Source organism: Carya illinoinensis, chromosome 4 (assembly GCF_018687715.1).
Source record: "Carya illinoinensis cultivar Pawnee chromosome 4, C.illinoinensisPawnee_v1, whole genome shotgun sequence".
NCBI lineage: Eukaryota > Viridiplantae > Streptophyta > Magnoliopsida > Fagales > Juglandaceae > Carya > Carya illinoinensis.
The window spans coordinates 5,362,430-5,379,530 of record NC_056755.1 but is presented as its reverse complement, the minus strand read 5'-3'; the positions used below and the strand labels follow the sequence as shown (position 1 = coordinate 5,379,530).

Here is a 17,101-nt window from a genome sequence, read left to right as displayed (position 1 = left end):
TATCATGGAGCTGATACATATATTTACATGGAAAGAGGATAACACTCCTGTTAATCCTCTTCGAGAGAAAGAGGGAGAGAAAACAGTTAAATGTTAATAGAAATTTCTATATACTATTCTATTATTTTATTTTATTTTCATTTCTGTGACATATTTATTTCTGAAACGATAAAATGGAAATATTAGCTCAAGTCGATGCCCGCCTCCCCCCGTCCCCACCCCAAAACGAAAAAAAACACCTTCCGGAAGAGCATCCGACGTGGAGTCCTTGATCTGTAGCCATGTGTTGGTCTTTAAGGAATCTTTTCTGAAGCTCATTTAAGACCTAACCAACCCACAGAGCGGAGCCCCAAAATTGACGAGGCTGAGGCACTCATTGACCGGCGGTGGAGCCCACGTCCCGGAAGGGTTAGGGTATGTCCACAGTCCACTGGACCCACATCCCCACCCAAAAAAATGAAAATGGAAAAGACGAAGAAGACGAAGAACAAGAATGAAGCCAAAATAAATAAATAAAGACGAAGAAAAAGAAAAAAAATAAAAAAATAAAGAAAGAAAAACGCGTTTTCTCGACAGAACAGAGTTGAATCTCCTCTCTTTCACTCTCCGTCTCAGTCTCTCTCTCCAAAGAACCAAAATTAGGGTTAGGGTTTTCCGAGAAAGACCCTCATCTTTATCTGCAACCGAAAAGGGGAGGGTTTTGGGTTTAATTCTTTGGGTTTTTGGACACCCGTTTAGGTGTTCAGAAATGGGTTCCTCTTCTTCTTTCTCCTCGGTGATCAAATGGCACTCTTTCCACAAACCCATGTCCTCCCTACTCATACTGAAGCTCTTCCTCCTGTTATGGGCCTTCTTTCCTCCCCAAAGCGCCGTTGTTTTCGCCGATTCGGACAAATCGGTGCTCCTCCAGTTCAAGACGTCGGTCTCAGACCCCTCGGGCTTACTCTCAACCTGGGCTTCCGACAGTTCTAAGCACTGCTCGTGGTTTGGCGTCTCCTGCGACTTAAACTCCCGGGTCGTTTCGCTGAACGTTACAGGAAATGGCCGCCAAGGTAATTCGTGTTCCGATTTCGCTCAATATCCGCTCTATGGGTTTGGGGTTAGAACGAACTGTTTGAATAGTAGAGGCAAATTGGTCGGGAAATTGTTGCCTATGATTGCGAAACTTAGCGAGCTTAGGATTTTATCACTACCCTTTAATGGTTTTGATGGTGAAATCCCTGGTGAAGTTTGGGGCATGGAGAAGCTTGAGGTTCTTGATCTAGAGGGCAATTCGGTAACTGGGTCCTTACCGGTTCAGTTCGGGGGTTTGAGGAATTTGCGGGTTCTTAATCTTGGGTTTAATAGGATTGTGGGAGGGATACCGAGCTCGCTTTTGAATTGTGCAACCTTGGAGATCTTGAATTTAGCAGGGAATGACGTGAACGGGACGGTTCCGGCTTTCGTTGGGGGGTTTAGGGTGGTGTATTTGTCATTTAATCGGCTTACTGGGGCAGTTCCTAGCGAGATTGGGGACCATTGTGGAAAGCTTGAGCAGCTGGACTTGTCGGGAAATTTCTTGTTCCATGGGATTCCGAGGAGTTTGGGGAATTGTAGTCAATTGCAGTCCCTTTTGCTGTATTCAAATATGTTGGAAGAGGTCATTCCGGCTGAGCTGGGTCAGCTTCAGAAGCTTCAAGTGTTAGATGTTTCAAGGAATACTTTAAGCGGTTCATTACCTTCTGAGCTCGGCAATTGTTCTGAATTATCCATCCTGGTTCTATCGAATCTGTTTGAACCCCTTTCAGAAGTTAACAATAGAAAACGGGACTCTTTGTCGGATCAATTTGGTTCTAAGAATGATGATTTTAATTATTTTCAAGGTGGGATTCCCCCTGAAATCACAATGCTTCCTAAGCTGAGAGTCTTGTGGGCACCAAGGGCAACTCTTGAGGGCAGGTTCCCAAGCAGTTGGGGTGCTTGCAAGAACTTCGAGATGATCAATTTGGCTCAGAATTTTTTCATTGGGGAAGTTCCTGATGCGCTTAGCCACTGCAAGAAGCTTCATTTTCTCGACATAAGCTCAAACAGGCTAACTGGGAAGCTTGTTGAGGGGCTTCCAGTTCCTTGCATGACAGTATTTGACGTCAGTGGTAATGCCTTGTCAGGTATAATTCCTCGATTTAATGACAGCATCTGCCCTCCTGTCCCTTACTGGAATGGAAGTCCCTTTGAAGCTGACAGTAGCCTATGCTCTCGTTATCTATCATTCTTCACTTTGAAAGCCCAAGTTGAAGCTCCTTCTCAATCAGTTGGAGTAGAAAGTGGTATTGCCGTATTTCACAATTTCAGGCACAATAACTTTACTGGAACTATCCAATCTATGCCAATTGCACCTGAAAGATTGGGAAAGCAGACTGTTTACACATTTTTAGCTGGAGAAAACCTGCTTACCGGACCATTTCCTGGTAACATATTTGAGAAGTGTGGAGGATTGAATACACTGATTGTCAATGTTAGCAACAACAAGATATCTGGTCAGATTCCAGCTACATTCGGTAAAATGTGCAAATCTCTCAAACTGTTTGATGCATCTGTGAATCAGATTACTGGACATATTCCTCCAAGTTTCGGGGAGTTATCTCTAGTTGCCCTTAACTTGAGTGGGAACCTTTTGCATGGTCAAATTCCAACCAATCTTAGTCAAACAAGGGACCTGAAATATCTCAGTTTGGCCGGTAATAACTTGACAGGCTTCATTCCTTCCAGCTTAGGGCAGTTGCACTATTTGGAAAAGCTAGACCTTTCTTCAAACTCTCTCACTGGGGAAATACCAGAAGATCTAGTGAACTTGAAACACCTGACACTTCTTCTGCTCAACAACAACAATCTCTCTGGGAGGATTCCTGCTGGTTTGGCCAATGTAACCACGCTATCAGCATTTAATGTTTCATACAATAATTTGTCTGGGTCAGTGCCAGTGAATAATAGCCTGATGAATTGCAGTAGTGTTCTTGGCAATCCATATCTACGGTCTTGCCCGATGTTTTCTCTGGCAGCATCATCTTCAGATCCTAGAGGAGGGGATAGCAATCCTGAGTCTTATACTGCTGCCTCTGCACCAGGAGTTCCGTCCCAAGGAGCTCAGAATAGCGGTCTGAATTCAATTGAGATCGCGTCCATAACATCTGCATCAGCCATTGTTTCGGTACTCCTTGCTCTCATTGTTCTATTCTTCTATACCAGAAAATGGAGCCCAAAGTCCAGAGTTATTGGGTCTGTCAGAAAGGAAGTAACTGTATTTACAGACATTGGTGTTCAGTTGTCCTTTGAAAATGTTGTACGGGCCACAGGAAATTTCAACGCAAGCAACTGCATTGGGAATGGAGGTTTTGGGGCAACCTACAAGGCAGAGATCTCGCCTGGAATCCTTGTGGCAATAAAACGACTTGCAGTGGGACGGTTCCAAGGGATTCAACAGTTCCATGCAGAAATTAAAACTCTTGGAAGGCTCCGCCATCCAAATCTAGTTACTTTGATTGGATATCATGCCAGCGAAACAGAGATGTTCCTTATTTATAATTATTTGCCGGGGGGTAATTTGGAAAAGTTCATCCAGGAAAGAACGACAAGGGCAGTAGACTGGAGGATACTTCACAAGATTGCATTGGATATAGCCCGTGCACTTGCCTACTTACATGATCAGTGTGTTCCACGTGTTCTTCATCGGGACGTTAAGCCAAGCAATATCTTGTTGGATGATGATTTCAATGCTTATTTGTCGGACTTTGGATTGGCCCGGCTTTTGGGCACTTCAGAAACGCATGCTACCACCGGTGTGGCTGGAACGTTTGGATATGTTGCTCCCGAGTATGCAATGACTTGCCGTGTTTCCGACAAGGCTGATGTGTACAGTTATGGTGTGGTGCTCCTCGAGTTACTCTCAGACAAGAAAGCTCTGGATCCTTCATTCTCTTCATATGGGAATGGCTTCAACATTGTTGCTTGGGCGTGCATGCAACTGAGACAGGGCCGTGCAAAGGAGTTCTTCACTGCAGGGTTATGGGATGGAGGTCCCCATGATGATTTAGTAGAAGTTCTACACTTGGCGGTGGTGTGCACAGTTGACTCTCTCTCTACCAGACCCACAATGAAGCAAGTTGTACGACGGCTGAAACAACTTCAACCCCCATCATGTTAGGTGCCTGGCGAGACTTCCATTAATTAACATAGCAATTGTAGGAAGGCAAGTGCCATTGTAGTTTGTGCTTGTGCACAGTCCTCTTTGAGTCTTTGTGGGCTGCCAATTGTAGTTATTCCACTTGTAAATTGTAATATAGTTTTGCCCCCCCCCCCCATTTTTTCAAGTTACTTTTATATCCCTGATTAGGTAGGGGGCTTGCTGATGAATCTGCAAAAGAATGCAGATATTTTATTTTCTACGTTGTATACTTGTACGTCAGTTTTTTAGTTTTTTTTGGTTCTCTAATAAAACCATAGGATAGAGATGCATTTCGTGTAATCGCTTAATAATCCGATTCTTTCTTATATTTTGTCCGATGTATACAAATTATTCATACCCTTGGATGATTCGTATACCCAGTTGAAGAAAATGACTTCCAAATTCAATGGCTGTTGGCACCTCCTTGAATTTCTGCCCTGGCTTTGCATGATGCATGGAGGATTTTACTGAACGTGTTATTCTAATGTCGCAACAATATTTGGGTTCGTTATAAGCAACATAAGAATCATTATAACTAATGTAGATCTCCCGACGTACAGAAAACCGAACAGTGTTCAAGAATGCGAATGGATCACAGCTTTTCTGGCCTCTCCAACTCAAACGTCCACTCTTAATCACAATCGGTCAAGATCAATTGGGTCCCTTCGTTCTCAGTTCTACTGCGTAAATTGGCATCATATCAACGAAAAAGGCAAAGCCGATCAAATGTAACTGAATTCTCGTAATAAAAGAGAGAATGAGGTCATGTTCTTGATGACCCTATTTACCATTCGAAGCAGCTTCTTCGTGATCTGAATACAGTACCATTAACCATCTTGAAAGACAAGAAATTTAAAGTCTGAAACATGAAAGAGAGAATTAATTTTGGTTTTCTTCCGTCATGGACTATTACATCACAAAAAGGAAGTAGGATTTACTACTATATGTTTTAGAGGGTGTGCCACATCACCACCACCGGCATGCTTGACAAACTCGGCAGGAGATAAAAAGCTGCCATGACAAACACAAACTATTCTCACTTCCTCACCCTTCTTATATCCATAAAGAAATCCTTCTATCCTTTTCCCATTGGGGCCGTCACCTTTGGTTGACACACTTGGCATACCTTCCAACACATTCCTCACAATCTCCTTAGCTCCTTTGTCTACATCTGTAGGTTTATTAGATTGATTTTTCATTGGAACTGCAGAGAATTTGCTTGATTTTCCAGTGATTGTCCTTCCCATGTAGACTGCCGGTTTCTGCTCACTGTCCAGTGAAGACTGCACACTGGTAGGACTTCCTGCTTCTCTGCTTTTGTTCATTCCAACTACATAACCTGAAACTTGGAAAGCATGACTGTGGTTGATGAAAGAACCAAAGAATAACTCATGAATAGCCCATGAGTAAGGTTAATGTTTCTTTTAACATGGGTGATATTAATGGCAAAAAAATGATCAAATAAGCTGAAGGGCGTCTGTTTCATATATAAATCACTAACACCGCAGCCTAATGCCAAATATCAATATGGAACTAGTTATTACGCCCAAAAAATACAACACAATTCTGAACCGTTTAAAACCAAAAGTCTCATCTACTGCTTTAGCTTAGGATACCATCAGGGTGCTCGGATAGCTCTCTGATTGCATGCCATCATTCATGGTGGCAAGTTCCAACACAAATAGTATGGATCCTACTCTTCTTTTTTCTGATAAAAACTTCTAACATATTTATAAAATCCGGAAGAGATCAAGATTTTGAAGGTTTCCAGTGGTTCACTGATTAACTCAATAAATACAGAAGACATCAAGATTTGTACTAAACTTTCTTTTCCCATCTGAGGACCTTTTACGAGTCTTATATTTCCTCTTAAGTATTGTATTATTGTATTAGTAGACTTCATCTGTTGTCAATGTGTAATATACAAGGTCCAAGCACTTCCAGATTTTAGTAGCCACCAATTTGTAGCCCAATGGCAGAAATTATCATCATATAATCTCCTACTTCCAAGCTAACGGCAGATTTGAAAGTACTAAATGTAGATCTAGTTCTGTGCTTCAGAACTTTTCTTTCAACTTATAGCTGTTTTTATTTTTTATATTTTCCCCCCTCTGGAGGATTGGGGCATGCCATGTGAGAGACAGTTAAGTACCAGATTATGAATATTGTTTGACCCAGAGTGAAGAACTCCAATGTACTCGGAATGGATGATTAGAAATTTAGAAGCCCATAATTTAGCTTTTCATAATTTCTCTTCCAATGTTCTTGAAAATATCCAAACTAAAAAATAACTGGATATCCTTTGTATTTTACTGTGGAAATTAATATCCAGACAGCACCCCACTTAAGAATATGGACTTCTCAATAGTCTTGATCAATCATTGGTAGCCATACACCGATTAACAGTCCCTTTGATCGGCTAAAGATCATGCCGGTTCTTGCTGATACAAAATTATAGGTGAATAGTATCTCATTAACAGTGCCAAAGAATGTCTAGAACACCTTACTTGGGCTATGCCTATCTTTATATCAATAAAATATTTTCTTACTTATAAAAAAAAAAAAAAAAAAAAAAAAAAAAAAAAAAAAAAAAAAGATTTTCTAGAATACATAGGAAAGTTTACTATCACTCAAGATCCATATGATGATAACTTGGTCAAGAAGAGAGAACATCACTTCCAAAGAATCAAGTATCCAATTAACTCAAGAAAAAATACGCACTATAAGAAGGGGGAAAAATAACTATTCATAATAATTAGACTCATGATCGTATCACTGTGAAGTTAGATAGAAATACTCAGCCTTTTTGAAACCCAATCCTGTCAGCCTTCTATAACTCTTTAGAATACATTTGAATATCAGCCACCTCTGTACTAACATGGGTCAACACCCATTCACTTAAACTCGATAAACACATCCAAACTCAATACAAAAAACCCATCTTGATCATTTAAATAAAATGAAGGAAGAACTATTGGGAAAAATAAAAAGTGGACGTAAATAGATTCAATAGATGCAAGCACTCAAATGTCATCCACCCCAAGTTTCCTACTTGCCAAAATTTCATTAGGGGAAATGATGTAAAAGTCACACACCAAAATTAATAGCATCATCCATTTGATACACAGTTATACATAAGATGTTTCAAAATCGAAGGAAAAAATAACGCTGTTGAACAGAGAAAGATGATGCAATTACCTTGAGTCGGTTGGCTTTCAGATTCCGAAATCCCAGAAGATGCACTCCCTTGGGAACCAACTGACCCCTGTGTTAATGGCGGTGGTTGGGGCGGCTCTTCCTCCAAACCACCAGAATTCAACCCATTCCCGTTTCCACCCTTCGATTCAACGCCACAACCTCCTCTAGCAGCAGAAACCCCCAAAGGCGACGCCACCGAGCACGAAGATTCCTCGACAACCTTCCCACACTGTTCTTTCTGATAATTCCCACCATCATTATCTACCTTCTTATCCTCCTCCCCGCTCTCCTCAACACAAAAATCCCGTCTCCGCTCCCTCGCGGCCTTTGAAGTCCTCTGCTTCTCTGACCGCTTTCGCTTCGCCTCCATTCTTCTCAGTGTCTGCAACTGTTTCCTCTTCCTCCATTCTTCGTCTGTCTCCGTAGGCAAAGAACAGGTCCTTATGAGCGGAGCGCAAGCCATAGGTACCACACATGCTGCGTCTTTATATCTTACCGGGTTCAAAAAGTCCGGTATCGACGAAGACCTCTTGAGCTGCTTGGCTCTTAAAGGGTCTACCCCAAACCGACCGTTTAATGAGAGCCCTAGGGTCAGCTCAATGTCCTCCGTATCTTCGCTTGGGTCTTCCAATTTCCGAGGAAAATGATTCCCAGATATAAATCCCTGCAACAGATCCCTCGGAATATTGCTCCTTTGCCTCGTAGTTTGTTGGGGTTCTCTGCTTCCAATATCCTCAGCTTGTGCCATTGAGATTTAGGAAGACCCAAATTTGCAAACTTGATGACACAGTAGAATCGTAGACAGACAACCCGGAAAACGAGAATAGAGAAAGAAAGATGATTGTAAATAGAAAATTAAAAAAACAAGGAGAACAAAGCAGAAAATAACCTATCAGCTACATTTTTTTCCTTTGAAAACTGGTTCCAACATTGTTTCCGTCAAAGCAAGAAATCTAAGTTTTCTCGAACTTTCCCGGCATAAACTCTCCCGGAGAACAAACCCAGCCATGAGACGAAAGAATCGTCACGGAAAAAGAAGGGGAATGGATTGCAGGGAAAAAATTGTGTGTATGTTAGCTGGCGAAATTACTCGAACAACCTTGCTAATTCAGAAGTTGAAGTCTCATATATGCGACACGTGTCGGTCATGAAGACCCCCACAGGACCACGTCGGCTTGAGACACCAAACAAAGGGTCCCCACCTCGTTTTCTTATACAGAAGCCAAAAAAGACACCGGATTCGGTTCCGGTAGCACACGTGTTGTTCAACGAATAAGGAAGTCCAGTAACTGCCACGTTTCGAAGATAAAATTGGCCTCGTAAAGCCACAATTCTGTCTCCTTTTTGCAATTGAACCAGAGACGACACGTACGCTAGAAACTCGGGAATCGAGTCAGATTTTCGTCGCCGTCTGTTGATCGACGTGTATCGCTGCTGTAAGACAAAGAAATGACAAAATTTTATGCCACACTTCTGTTAATTAATAGATAATTAATACGTGATTTATTATTTTTATTTTAATATTTAAATAAAAATAATGAATTATAGTTACAATCCTCGTAACGAGTATCATGTCAAGTTAGGGTTGACACCTCTTAACGAGTATGTTAAGTAGGGGATGTAATTGATCTGATTTTAGAATAAGTCTAAATTCATAATATTAAAGATTGTGGAAAATTTTAAAGTTAAATGATATCATTTTTAGAGTAAAAGTTGACGGATTATAATAACTTTCAAATAAGTTCCTTGTGATCGTTGGCAAAGGAATATTATAACTATTTTGACTAGAAATCGAGGTAAATGACTTTTTAATAAGTTTTTAATAAAAAAAAAAATTGTTGGTTTTGTTTGGAATTGAACACTTAGATGTTATATTTTAAATTTGTGTAAATTTTAGATTTGTGCACATTATGATACTATTTTGTCTCTGCTCGTGGGATTTGTATAAATTTTGTAATGATTAGAATGCTTAAGAAATACCATATAGATTGTTAAATTTGAAAGTTAAATATGCGCATGCTATTTATTCTTTAGCCCACAATATGAATATCTTTGTGATATGTTTGACATTCCTCGTGGCGTGACGTCTTTATGACATGATATCTTTATGGTATATTAATGCCTTCATGATATAATATTTTTGTGATATATTAGTAATTTTTCTATTATCTTGTGGCCTTAAATATGATATCAGGCTTTGTATTCTAATCTAACAGGGCTTCATGTTGATTCACTGGCAGTATTCAGATGTCGGTGGGAAGGGTGGAAACATGAAAATGGGCTGAGATCAAGAGCTGGAATGAGGAAAAAAAACCCCGTAGGAAAGCAGAGGCGCAACTCATCATGCATTGATATTTCCTGATTAAAACTTTCATTCTTGTGTGAGCACGTTTACTTGTTTCTTTTGCTTAACTAATTTGTAGCTAGGATGGCATTTAAAGAACAATAACAAGCATAATAAAAGAAAATCCAACATTAGTTGTTCTCATCCCAAAACAGCATGTGATAAGCACGACCATTTATATATAAAATATCTCATTGCATCTCATATCTCTTCTCTCATCTTATATTTCATATCATCAATCTCTCATCTCATAACTCATATCACATCTCATATCTGATCTCTCATCTCGTCTCCTCTAATTTCTCATCTAATCTCAACTCATGTCTTATTTCATTTGATATTTTATCTCATCTCTTATCTTCTCTTAAATATCATCTCTCATACCATCTCATGTTTTATCCCGTGTCTTATATCATCTCATGTTTTATCTCTTATCTCGTCTTATCTCTTATCTCATATCATGTCTTATCTAATCTAATATTTTATCTTATTTCATCTCTTATATCATTTCATCCTACCTATCATCTCATATCTCATATGAAATATCATTTATCATAAACATAAAACTAACCCCACACACCAGAAATATCATTTATTATAACATAAATCTCGTATATATTTCTTGATTTATAATGTTGTATTGACAAAACTGGAGTTCTGCCATGGATTGATGATCAAGTTGATGAACAAGCAGAAAACAGAGAGAAAGATTTGGGCAGAAATTCACTCTTGTTGTATTACTTTCGGTAAATCATATACAATCAAAAGGAAGTATTTATATGTACTAAAATACAAGGGCAGAAATGTAATTGTACATATAAAGAAAAACTAATGTATTTCTAATAGTCCCCCTCAAGATGGAGTGTATATATCTAGGACACCCATCTTGCTAAGCAATGAATGGAATTGTTGAGACCCAAGTGCCTTTGTGAAAATGTCACTAAGCTGAGAATGGGAAGCAACATGAAGAGTTTTGATCATCTTTGCTTGTAGCTTTTCTCTCACAACATGGCAATCAATTTCGATATGCTTTGTCCTTTCATGAAAAATCGGGTTAACAGCAATGTGAAGAGCTGCTTTGCTGACACAAAACAATAGAGCTGGTTTGGCATGAGTAATCTGAAAATCTGCCAACAATGTAATTAACCAAGAAATCTCACAAGTAGTAGAGGCCATAGCCCTATATTCAGCTTCGGTTGAGGACTTTGAGACAGTTTGTTGCTTCTTAGACTTCCAGGAAATTAAAGAATTTCCAAGGAACACACAAAAATCGGTAATTGATCTTCTAGTATCCACACAACCAGCCCAATCCGAGTCACAAAATGCTTTAAGATGGAAATCAGAACTGGCTGGAAAGAAAAAGCCTTGACCAGGTGCTCCCTTCAAGTATCTAAGCACTCGGTGTAGAGCATTTAAATGTGTTTGCCTTGGTTTATCCATATACTGACTTAGAACTTGCACAGAATAGGAGATGTCTGGCCTAGATATAGTGAGGTAAATAAGCCTCCCAATTAACCTCCTATATAGAGAAGGATCCTCTAAAAGTTCACCATCGAAACTTGAGAACTTTGCATGTTGTTCCATGGGAAAAGTAGCTGATTTGGCAGCTAGAAAACCTGAATCTTCCAAAATATCTAACACATATTTTCTTTGACACAATGTTATGCCTTTGGAAGACTTAGCAACTTCCATCCCAAGAAAATATTTCAAGATGCCCAAATCCTTGATTCTGAATTTATTGTCCAGAAATGTCTTTAAATCAGAGATTAAGTTCAAATCATTGCTAGCTAGAATAATATCATCAACATAGACTAACAAAGCAATGAAGGAACTGTTTTCTGACTTAATAAAGAGAGAATGATCAGATTTAGCTTGCTGAAAACCATACTCAATAATGGCTTTGGATAACTTGGAGAACCATTGTCTAGAGGCTTGCCTTAACCCATAAAGGGACTTTTGTAACTTACAAACTCTAGAGTCCCCCTGTTTGGCATATCCGGGTGGAATGAACATATACACTTCTTCATTTAAATCTCCATGCAAAAATGCATTATTTACATCCAATTGATGTAAATGCCAATTTTTGGCAGCTGCTATGGCCAATAGACATCTGACTGTTGTCATTTTAGCAACTGGAGAAAAAGTCTCCTGAAAATCAAGACCCTCAATTTGGTTGTACCCATTTGCAACCAAACGAGCTTTATACCTCTCAATGGTACCATCAGCTTTATATTTAACCCGATAAACCCACTTACAACCTATCGGCTTCTTTCCCATAGGTAAAGTAGTGAGAGTCCAAGTTTTATTTGCCTCAAGGGCTTTGATTTTAGCATTCATAGCTTCTTGCTACTGAGGGATTTGGTTTGCTTGTGAGAAAGTTTGAGGTTCAGAAATAGAAGAAATGGTTAAAGCAAAATGTTTGTGAGAGATAGAGAGTTTGTCATAAGAAAGGACATTAGAAAGAGGAAATTTGATACCTGAAGACTTGTCCTGCAAAGAAACAGATTGTGATGAACGTTGAGAGGCCAGCTGACAATGATAGTCTTGCAAGTATCTTGGTGGTTTTCTGATTCTTGTAGAGTGCCGAATTGGAACATTGGAATTGTTTGAATTTGAAGAAGAGTTATCTATGGAAGGTGCTGAATCTGGAAATATAGAGATTGGAGATGATTCTGCTGAACTGGGAGAAGGGATTTCTGAAGAAGATAAAGGAGAAAATATGGAATCTGGAAAATCAAAAACTGGTTTGGGAAGAACAAAAGAGCTACAAGGTTTAATAGGAAAAAGAGAGGAAGAGAAAGGGAATATATGTTCATGAAACACAACATCACGAGATATGAAAGTTTTGTGTGTTTCAAGATCATATAATTTGTATCCTTTTATAGCAAAAGGATATCCAATGAAGATGCATTTTCTTGCTCTTGGATCAAATTTAGATCTATCACGACGCAAGGTGGAAGCAAAACAAAGACAACCAAAAACTTTGAGGTGATTATAAGAAGGAGGTTTAGAATACAAAACCTCATAAGGAGATTTATGTGAGAGTAGTGGAGTTGGTGTTAAATTTATTAAATGGACAGCAGAAAGAATACAATCACCCCAAAAATCTAATGGCAAGGAAGCTTGGAATCTGGGGGAACGAGCAACATTTAGCAAATGTTGATGTTTCCTTTCGACAACCCCATTTTGTTGTGGTCTTTCAACACAACTTTTCTGGTGTATAACACCTTGGGAGGAAAGAAATTCTGACATGTGAAATTCAGTCCCATTATCGATTCTGATTTTCTTTATTTGAGAATTGAATTGAGTTTGAACTAATTGGAAGAAAGATTGCAAGTAAGGTTTGGTTTGGGATTTATGTTGTAGAAGATATACCCAAGTAGTTTTAGAGTAATCATCTACAATTGTAAGAAAATATTTTGAACCATCTAAAACAGAAACAGAAAATGGGCCCCACAAATCACAGTGAATCAATTCAAATGGATAAACTGAATTTGATTCACTAGAAGGAAAAGGTAAACCTTTTTGTTTAGCTAAAGGACAGATTGTACAAGTACAAGAATTATTGGATTTTGATATGTGTAAATCTGAAACACTACTGCTAAGCAATTTCAATTTGGAAAAAGAAATATGGCCTAACCTATAATGCCATAGACTAACATTCTGATTTATTGAAGAACAAGAAATAGAACAACCAACCAAAGAACTTTGCTTTAAGTAAAAGAGGTCAGCCTTCTCCTCAGCCATCCCAACCGTTTTCCATGTAGGCAAGTCCTGAATGAAACAAAGATTGGAAATAAAAATAAGGCAGCATGAATGGTCACGGGTTAATTTACTGGCAAAAATTAAATTGAAGGAAAAATCAGGAACACAAAGGACATTGTGCAAAGTCAAGTTGTCTAGTAGTTGGATAGTACCAGTATGTGTAACGGGAACTGAATGGCCATTTGGTAATTTGACAACAGAAGAAAGATTAGAAGTTATGGAAGAAAATTGATCAATGGAGCTAACCATATGGTCTGTTGCTCCAGTGTCAATTATCCAAGGCACAAGATTACCTGCAAAATTATCAGTGGAAAGTGGCTGTGGAGTTGGTAAAATGCCAGAGCTGGCTTGATTCACTGATGATGAAGTAGATTGTGGTTTGAGCATGGCAAGTAGTTGTTGATATTGATCTTGAGACAAAGAGAACTTCGGAGCATCATCATTTGATTTACCCATGGATGAATAAGATTGATAGGCTGAAGCATTATTTCCTCTTTTGGATTTAAAACCAGGAGGAAAACCATGAATCTTATAACACTTTTCAGAAGTGTGACCTGTGTATCCACAATGACTGCACACAGGTTTATCCTTTCGAAAATTGGTTTGCTTAGAAGCATTAGTACCAATTTTCATAGGCTTTGCTGTCAAAGCAGCAACCGATTCAAGACTAGGGACAGAAGTCTCCAAAGTAATCTCTCTCTACTTCTCTTTTTGTAATACCAAGGATATGACTTTGTTCATAGAAGGAAAAGGATCAATTAATAGTATCTGACTTCGAATACTATTAAAAGAGTCACTTAGTCCCATCAAAAACTGCATTACATACTCCTCTTGTTGAATTTCTTCAAAAAACCTTAGGGTTTCAACAGAACATTGTGGCAATCGCCTATAATTTGCTAGCTCATCCCAAAAAGATTTCAATTCAGTGTAATAATCACTCACAGACTTCTGATCTTGCTTTAATGAACTAATCGCCTTACGTAATTGAAAAATTCGTGGACGATTACCTTGTGAGAAGCGGTCTTGCAAGTCTTTCCACATATCGGAGGCATTATCAATGTAGAGAATGCTGGATCCAATGTTTTTTGCCACAGAATTGAGGATCCATGAAACTACCATGTCATTACACCGAATCCATGGCAAATAGAGTGGATCTGCTTCAGACTTCGGCTTTTTGTGAATTCCAGTGATAAATCCAGTCTTGTTCTTCGCACCGATGGCTTTGGACATGGACCGTGACCAAGAATGGTAATTATCACCATTTAAACGATCGGTAACAAGTATAGCACCAGGATTTTCTCCATGGTGTAAGAAATAAGGGTTTGAGGGGTTATCGAGAGAAGCAGGAAGAATAGAAGATGGAGAATCAGAATCAGATGAATCAGAATCCATGACAAATCTCGTAGAGCAACGGTTTATGCTCTGATACCATGACAAAACTGGAGTTCTGCCATGGATTGATGATGAAGTTGATGAACAAGCAGAAAATAGAGAGAAAGATTTGGGCAGAAATTCACTCTTGTTGTATTACTTTCGGTAAATCATATACAATCAAAAGGAAGTATTTATATGTACTAAAATACAAGGGCAGAAATGTAATTGTACATATAAAGAAAAACTAATGTATTTCTAATATGTATACTATCAGGAAGAGAAAAGCTTCTAGCTGGATGGGTATGAAAACCATTTTCACACCAGAAAATCAAATCGTGACAAGTAGGCATCTCAAACTCCAACCTCCTGCACCCGGCAATAGTAGACCCTGCTCTCCGTCTCCCCTTCTCAAACATGCTACTCTTCCCTCTCTGTTCTCAAACTCCATTCCTCCCGTTCTCTCCCTCTCTCCCAGATGAAAAATTCTTAAAATGAATAATAATCTTATCTTCAGTCCTGCTAGGAATCCATGTTGTTCCTAATTGATAACAAAAATGGTCATTCAAATATTCTTGATGAGGATCACTTATATGGTGAATAATCTTTAGGTCTCGTTTTCTTTGGTTGCTGGTGGTGCTGAGCTTCCAATGCCAAGCATTTTTATTTCTTGGTCGAATTCTTCTTCTTTAGAATCGGTACTAAAATCTTCATCTGAAGTTGTCTCACTGTCTTCGTTTGTAGTGACATCTTCTATTACAGAGTAAATGTCATCATAATCTTGAAAGTCTTCATATTCGATTTGATAAACAAGGTCTAGATCGAATGTATCTGCTACATCGATGATTTTTACAGTCTTTTTGTCTTTATTTTTCCTTTGCGAGCATTTATTGGGGAAATGGTCTTTGCTGCCCAACATTGTGCTGGTTTTCCTTTCCTTTCTTTAGGAAGGTCTTTCCTATAATTGGAAACTTTCTTCTTAGGGTTCAAATGTTTCTTGAGATATTTTTGTCTTTGGTTAGGTCTTTCCACGACGATTTTTTTTTGTCCTTTGTCAAAATTTTTCATTGTTTCTAGGGATTAAGAACAGAAGGGAATTAAGAAATTTTCATCTGAGAGAGAGGGAGAGAACGGAAGGGATGGAATTTGAGAACATAGAAGAAAAGTAGCGTGTTTGAGAGGGGGAGAGGGAGAGCACGGTCTGGTGTTGCCTGGTGTAGTAGGCTGGAGTTTGAGATGCCTATGTGCCACGATTTGATTGGCTGGTGTGAAAATAATTTTTATACTCATCCAGCTTGAAGCTTTTCTCTATAAATCACAACAGAATATATCATTTTCTGTAAAAGCAAAAGAAATGCTAATGCTCGTGAATTTATGAGATCTTTTTTTTTTACCGAATTTATGAATTTTATTTATTTTTTTAATTTAGTGATTAAGTAAATTTTTTATTTTAAAGAAATTATTTAAAAATATAAAAAAATGAGTGGAAAAAAAAATCAAAAATCAACCAAAAAAAAAAAAAGCTTGATTCGGTGACAATTCGAAACATATGTTTGGGTGACTGTAGCATGACTCTAAAGTCTAAAAGCTAATCCCACACACACCGACCAACATCTTATCTTACGTGGGATGAGTAACTTCCACAGTTACGGTTATAAGCAGCGGCTAGGAACGTCCGAAACTCATCCATCAAAGACCAGAGGACGAATGGCATGGTAGCGTACCGTAGAGAAGCCGAAAGAAAATCCCGGGAACACGCAAAGGTAATCAAAGGGTTGAGATCGGGCAGTCGTGTCGTGGGCCCAACCGGACCAAGTTGCACGATTATATTATCTAGAGTTATGCTATTTTTTAAAAAAGAATTTTTTATATTATTTTTAAAAAATAAATAAATATGAGATTTGTATAAAAAAAATTTAAATTTTTAATAATATATCTTATATTTTTTAAAGGAATGCACAATAATTACACAGGTTAAAATTATATGTAACATTACCAATATAAAAATATACCAAGACTTTAGTTAGTTATAAAAAAATATTAAAATTCCATTTATTAGTATTTAAAATGTGTCAAAATTGAGAATTTTATTTATAGTCTTTTTAATTGTCGTCATGTCAACTTCCCTTAACCGTAATATGAAATGAGTGACTCACAAATGGTATAAAAATTAGCTTTTATATTATTTAAAAACACACGCTAGAATAGTGAGAAAATCATGA

The 17,101-nt window shown here is 38.3% G+C and overlaps 2 protein-coding genes across 3 annotated transcripts; one reads left to right on the top strand and one right to left on the bottom strand.

The window, feature by feature from the left end:
* The first annotated feature begins 540 nt into the window (after positions 1-540).
* On the top strand, positions 541-4,501 carry LOC122306847 (LRR receptor-like serine/threonine-protein kinase RPK2). The gene has a single exon (XM_043119371.1). It carries the CDS (start codon positions 749-751, stop codon positions 4,178-4,180), a length of 3,432 nt encoding a protein of 1,143 aa, XP_042975305.1. The 5' UTR covers positions 541-748; the 3' UTR covers positions 4,181-4,501.
* A 446-nt stretch (positions 4,502-4,947) lies between these two features.
* Positions 4,948-8,476, bottom strand: LOC122306848 (ninja-family protein AFP3-like). Of its 2 annotated transcripts, none has more exons than XM_043119372.1 (2): positions 7,400-8,476; positions 4,948-5,546 (listed from the first exon to the last, which is right to left on the bottom strand). In XM_043119372.1, the coding sequence occupies exons 1-2, from the start codon at positions 8,145-8,147 to the stop codon at positions 5,116-5,118; spliced, it is 1,179 nt and encodes a 392-aa protein (XP_042975306.1). In that variant the 5' UTR covers positions 8,148-8,476; the 3' UTR covers positions 4,948-5,115. The 2 variants fall into 2 exon arrangements, with proteins under 2 accessions (XP_042975306.1, XP_042975307.1); XM_043119373.1 differs by having other exon boundaries at positions 4,948-5,540; positions 7,400-8,472.
* Positions 8,477-17,101: the final 8,625 nt, after the last annotated feature.

Excerpts from the sequence above, each read along its gene's own strand:
- LOC122306848 (XM_043119372.1), bottom strand. The coding sequence starts at position 8,147 with ATGGCACAAGCTGAGGATATTGGAAGCAGAGAACCCCAACAAACTACG. Across the intron at positions 5,547-7,399 it reads TGAAAGCCAACCGACTCAAG|TTTCAGGTTATGTAGTTGGA; the intron begins GTAATTGCATCA and ends ATGCTTTCCAAG.
- LOC122306847 (XM_043119371.1), top strand. The coding sequence starts at position 749 with ATGGGTTCCTCTTCTTCTTTCTCCTCGGTGATCAAATGGCACTCTTTC.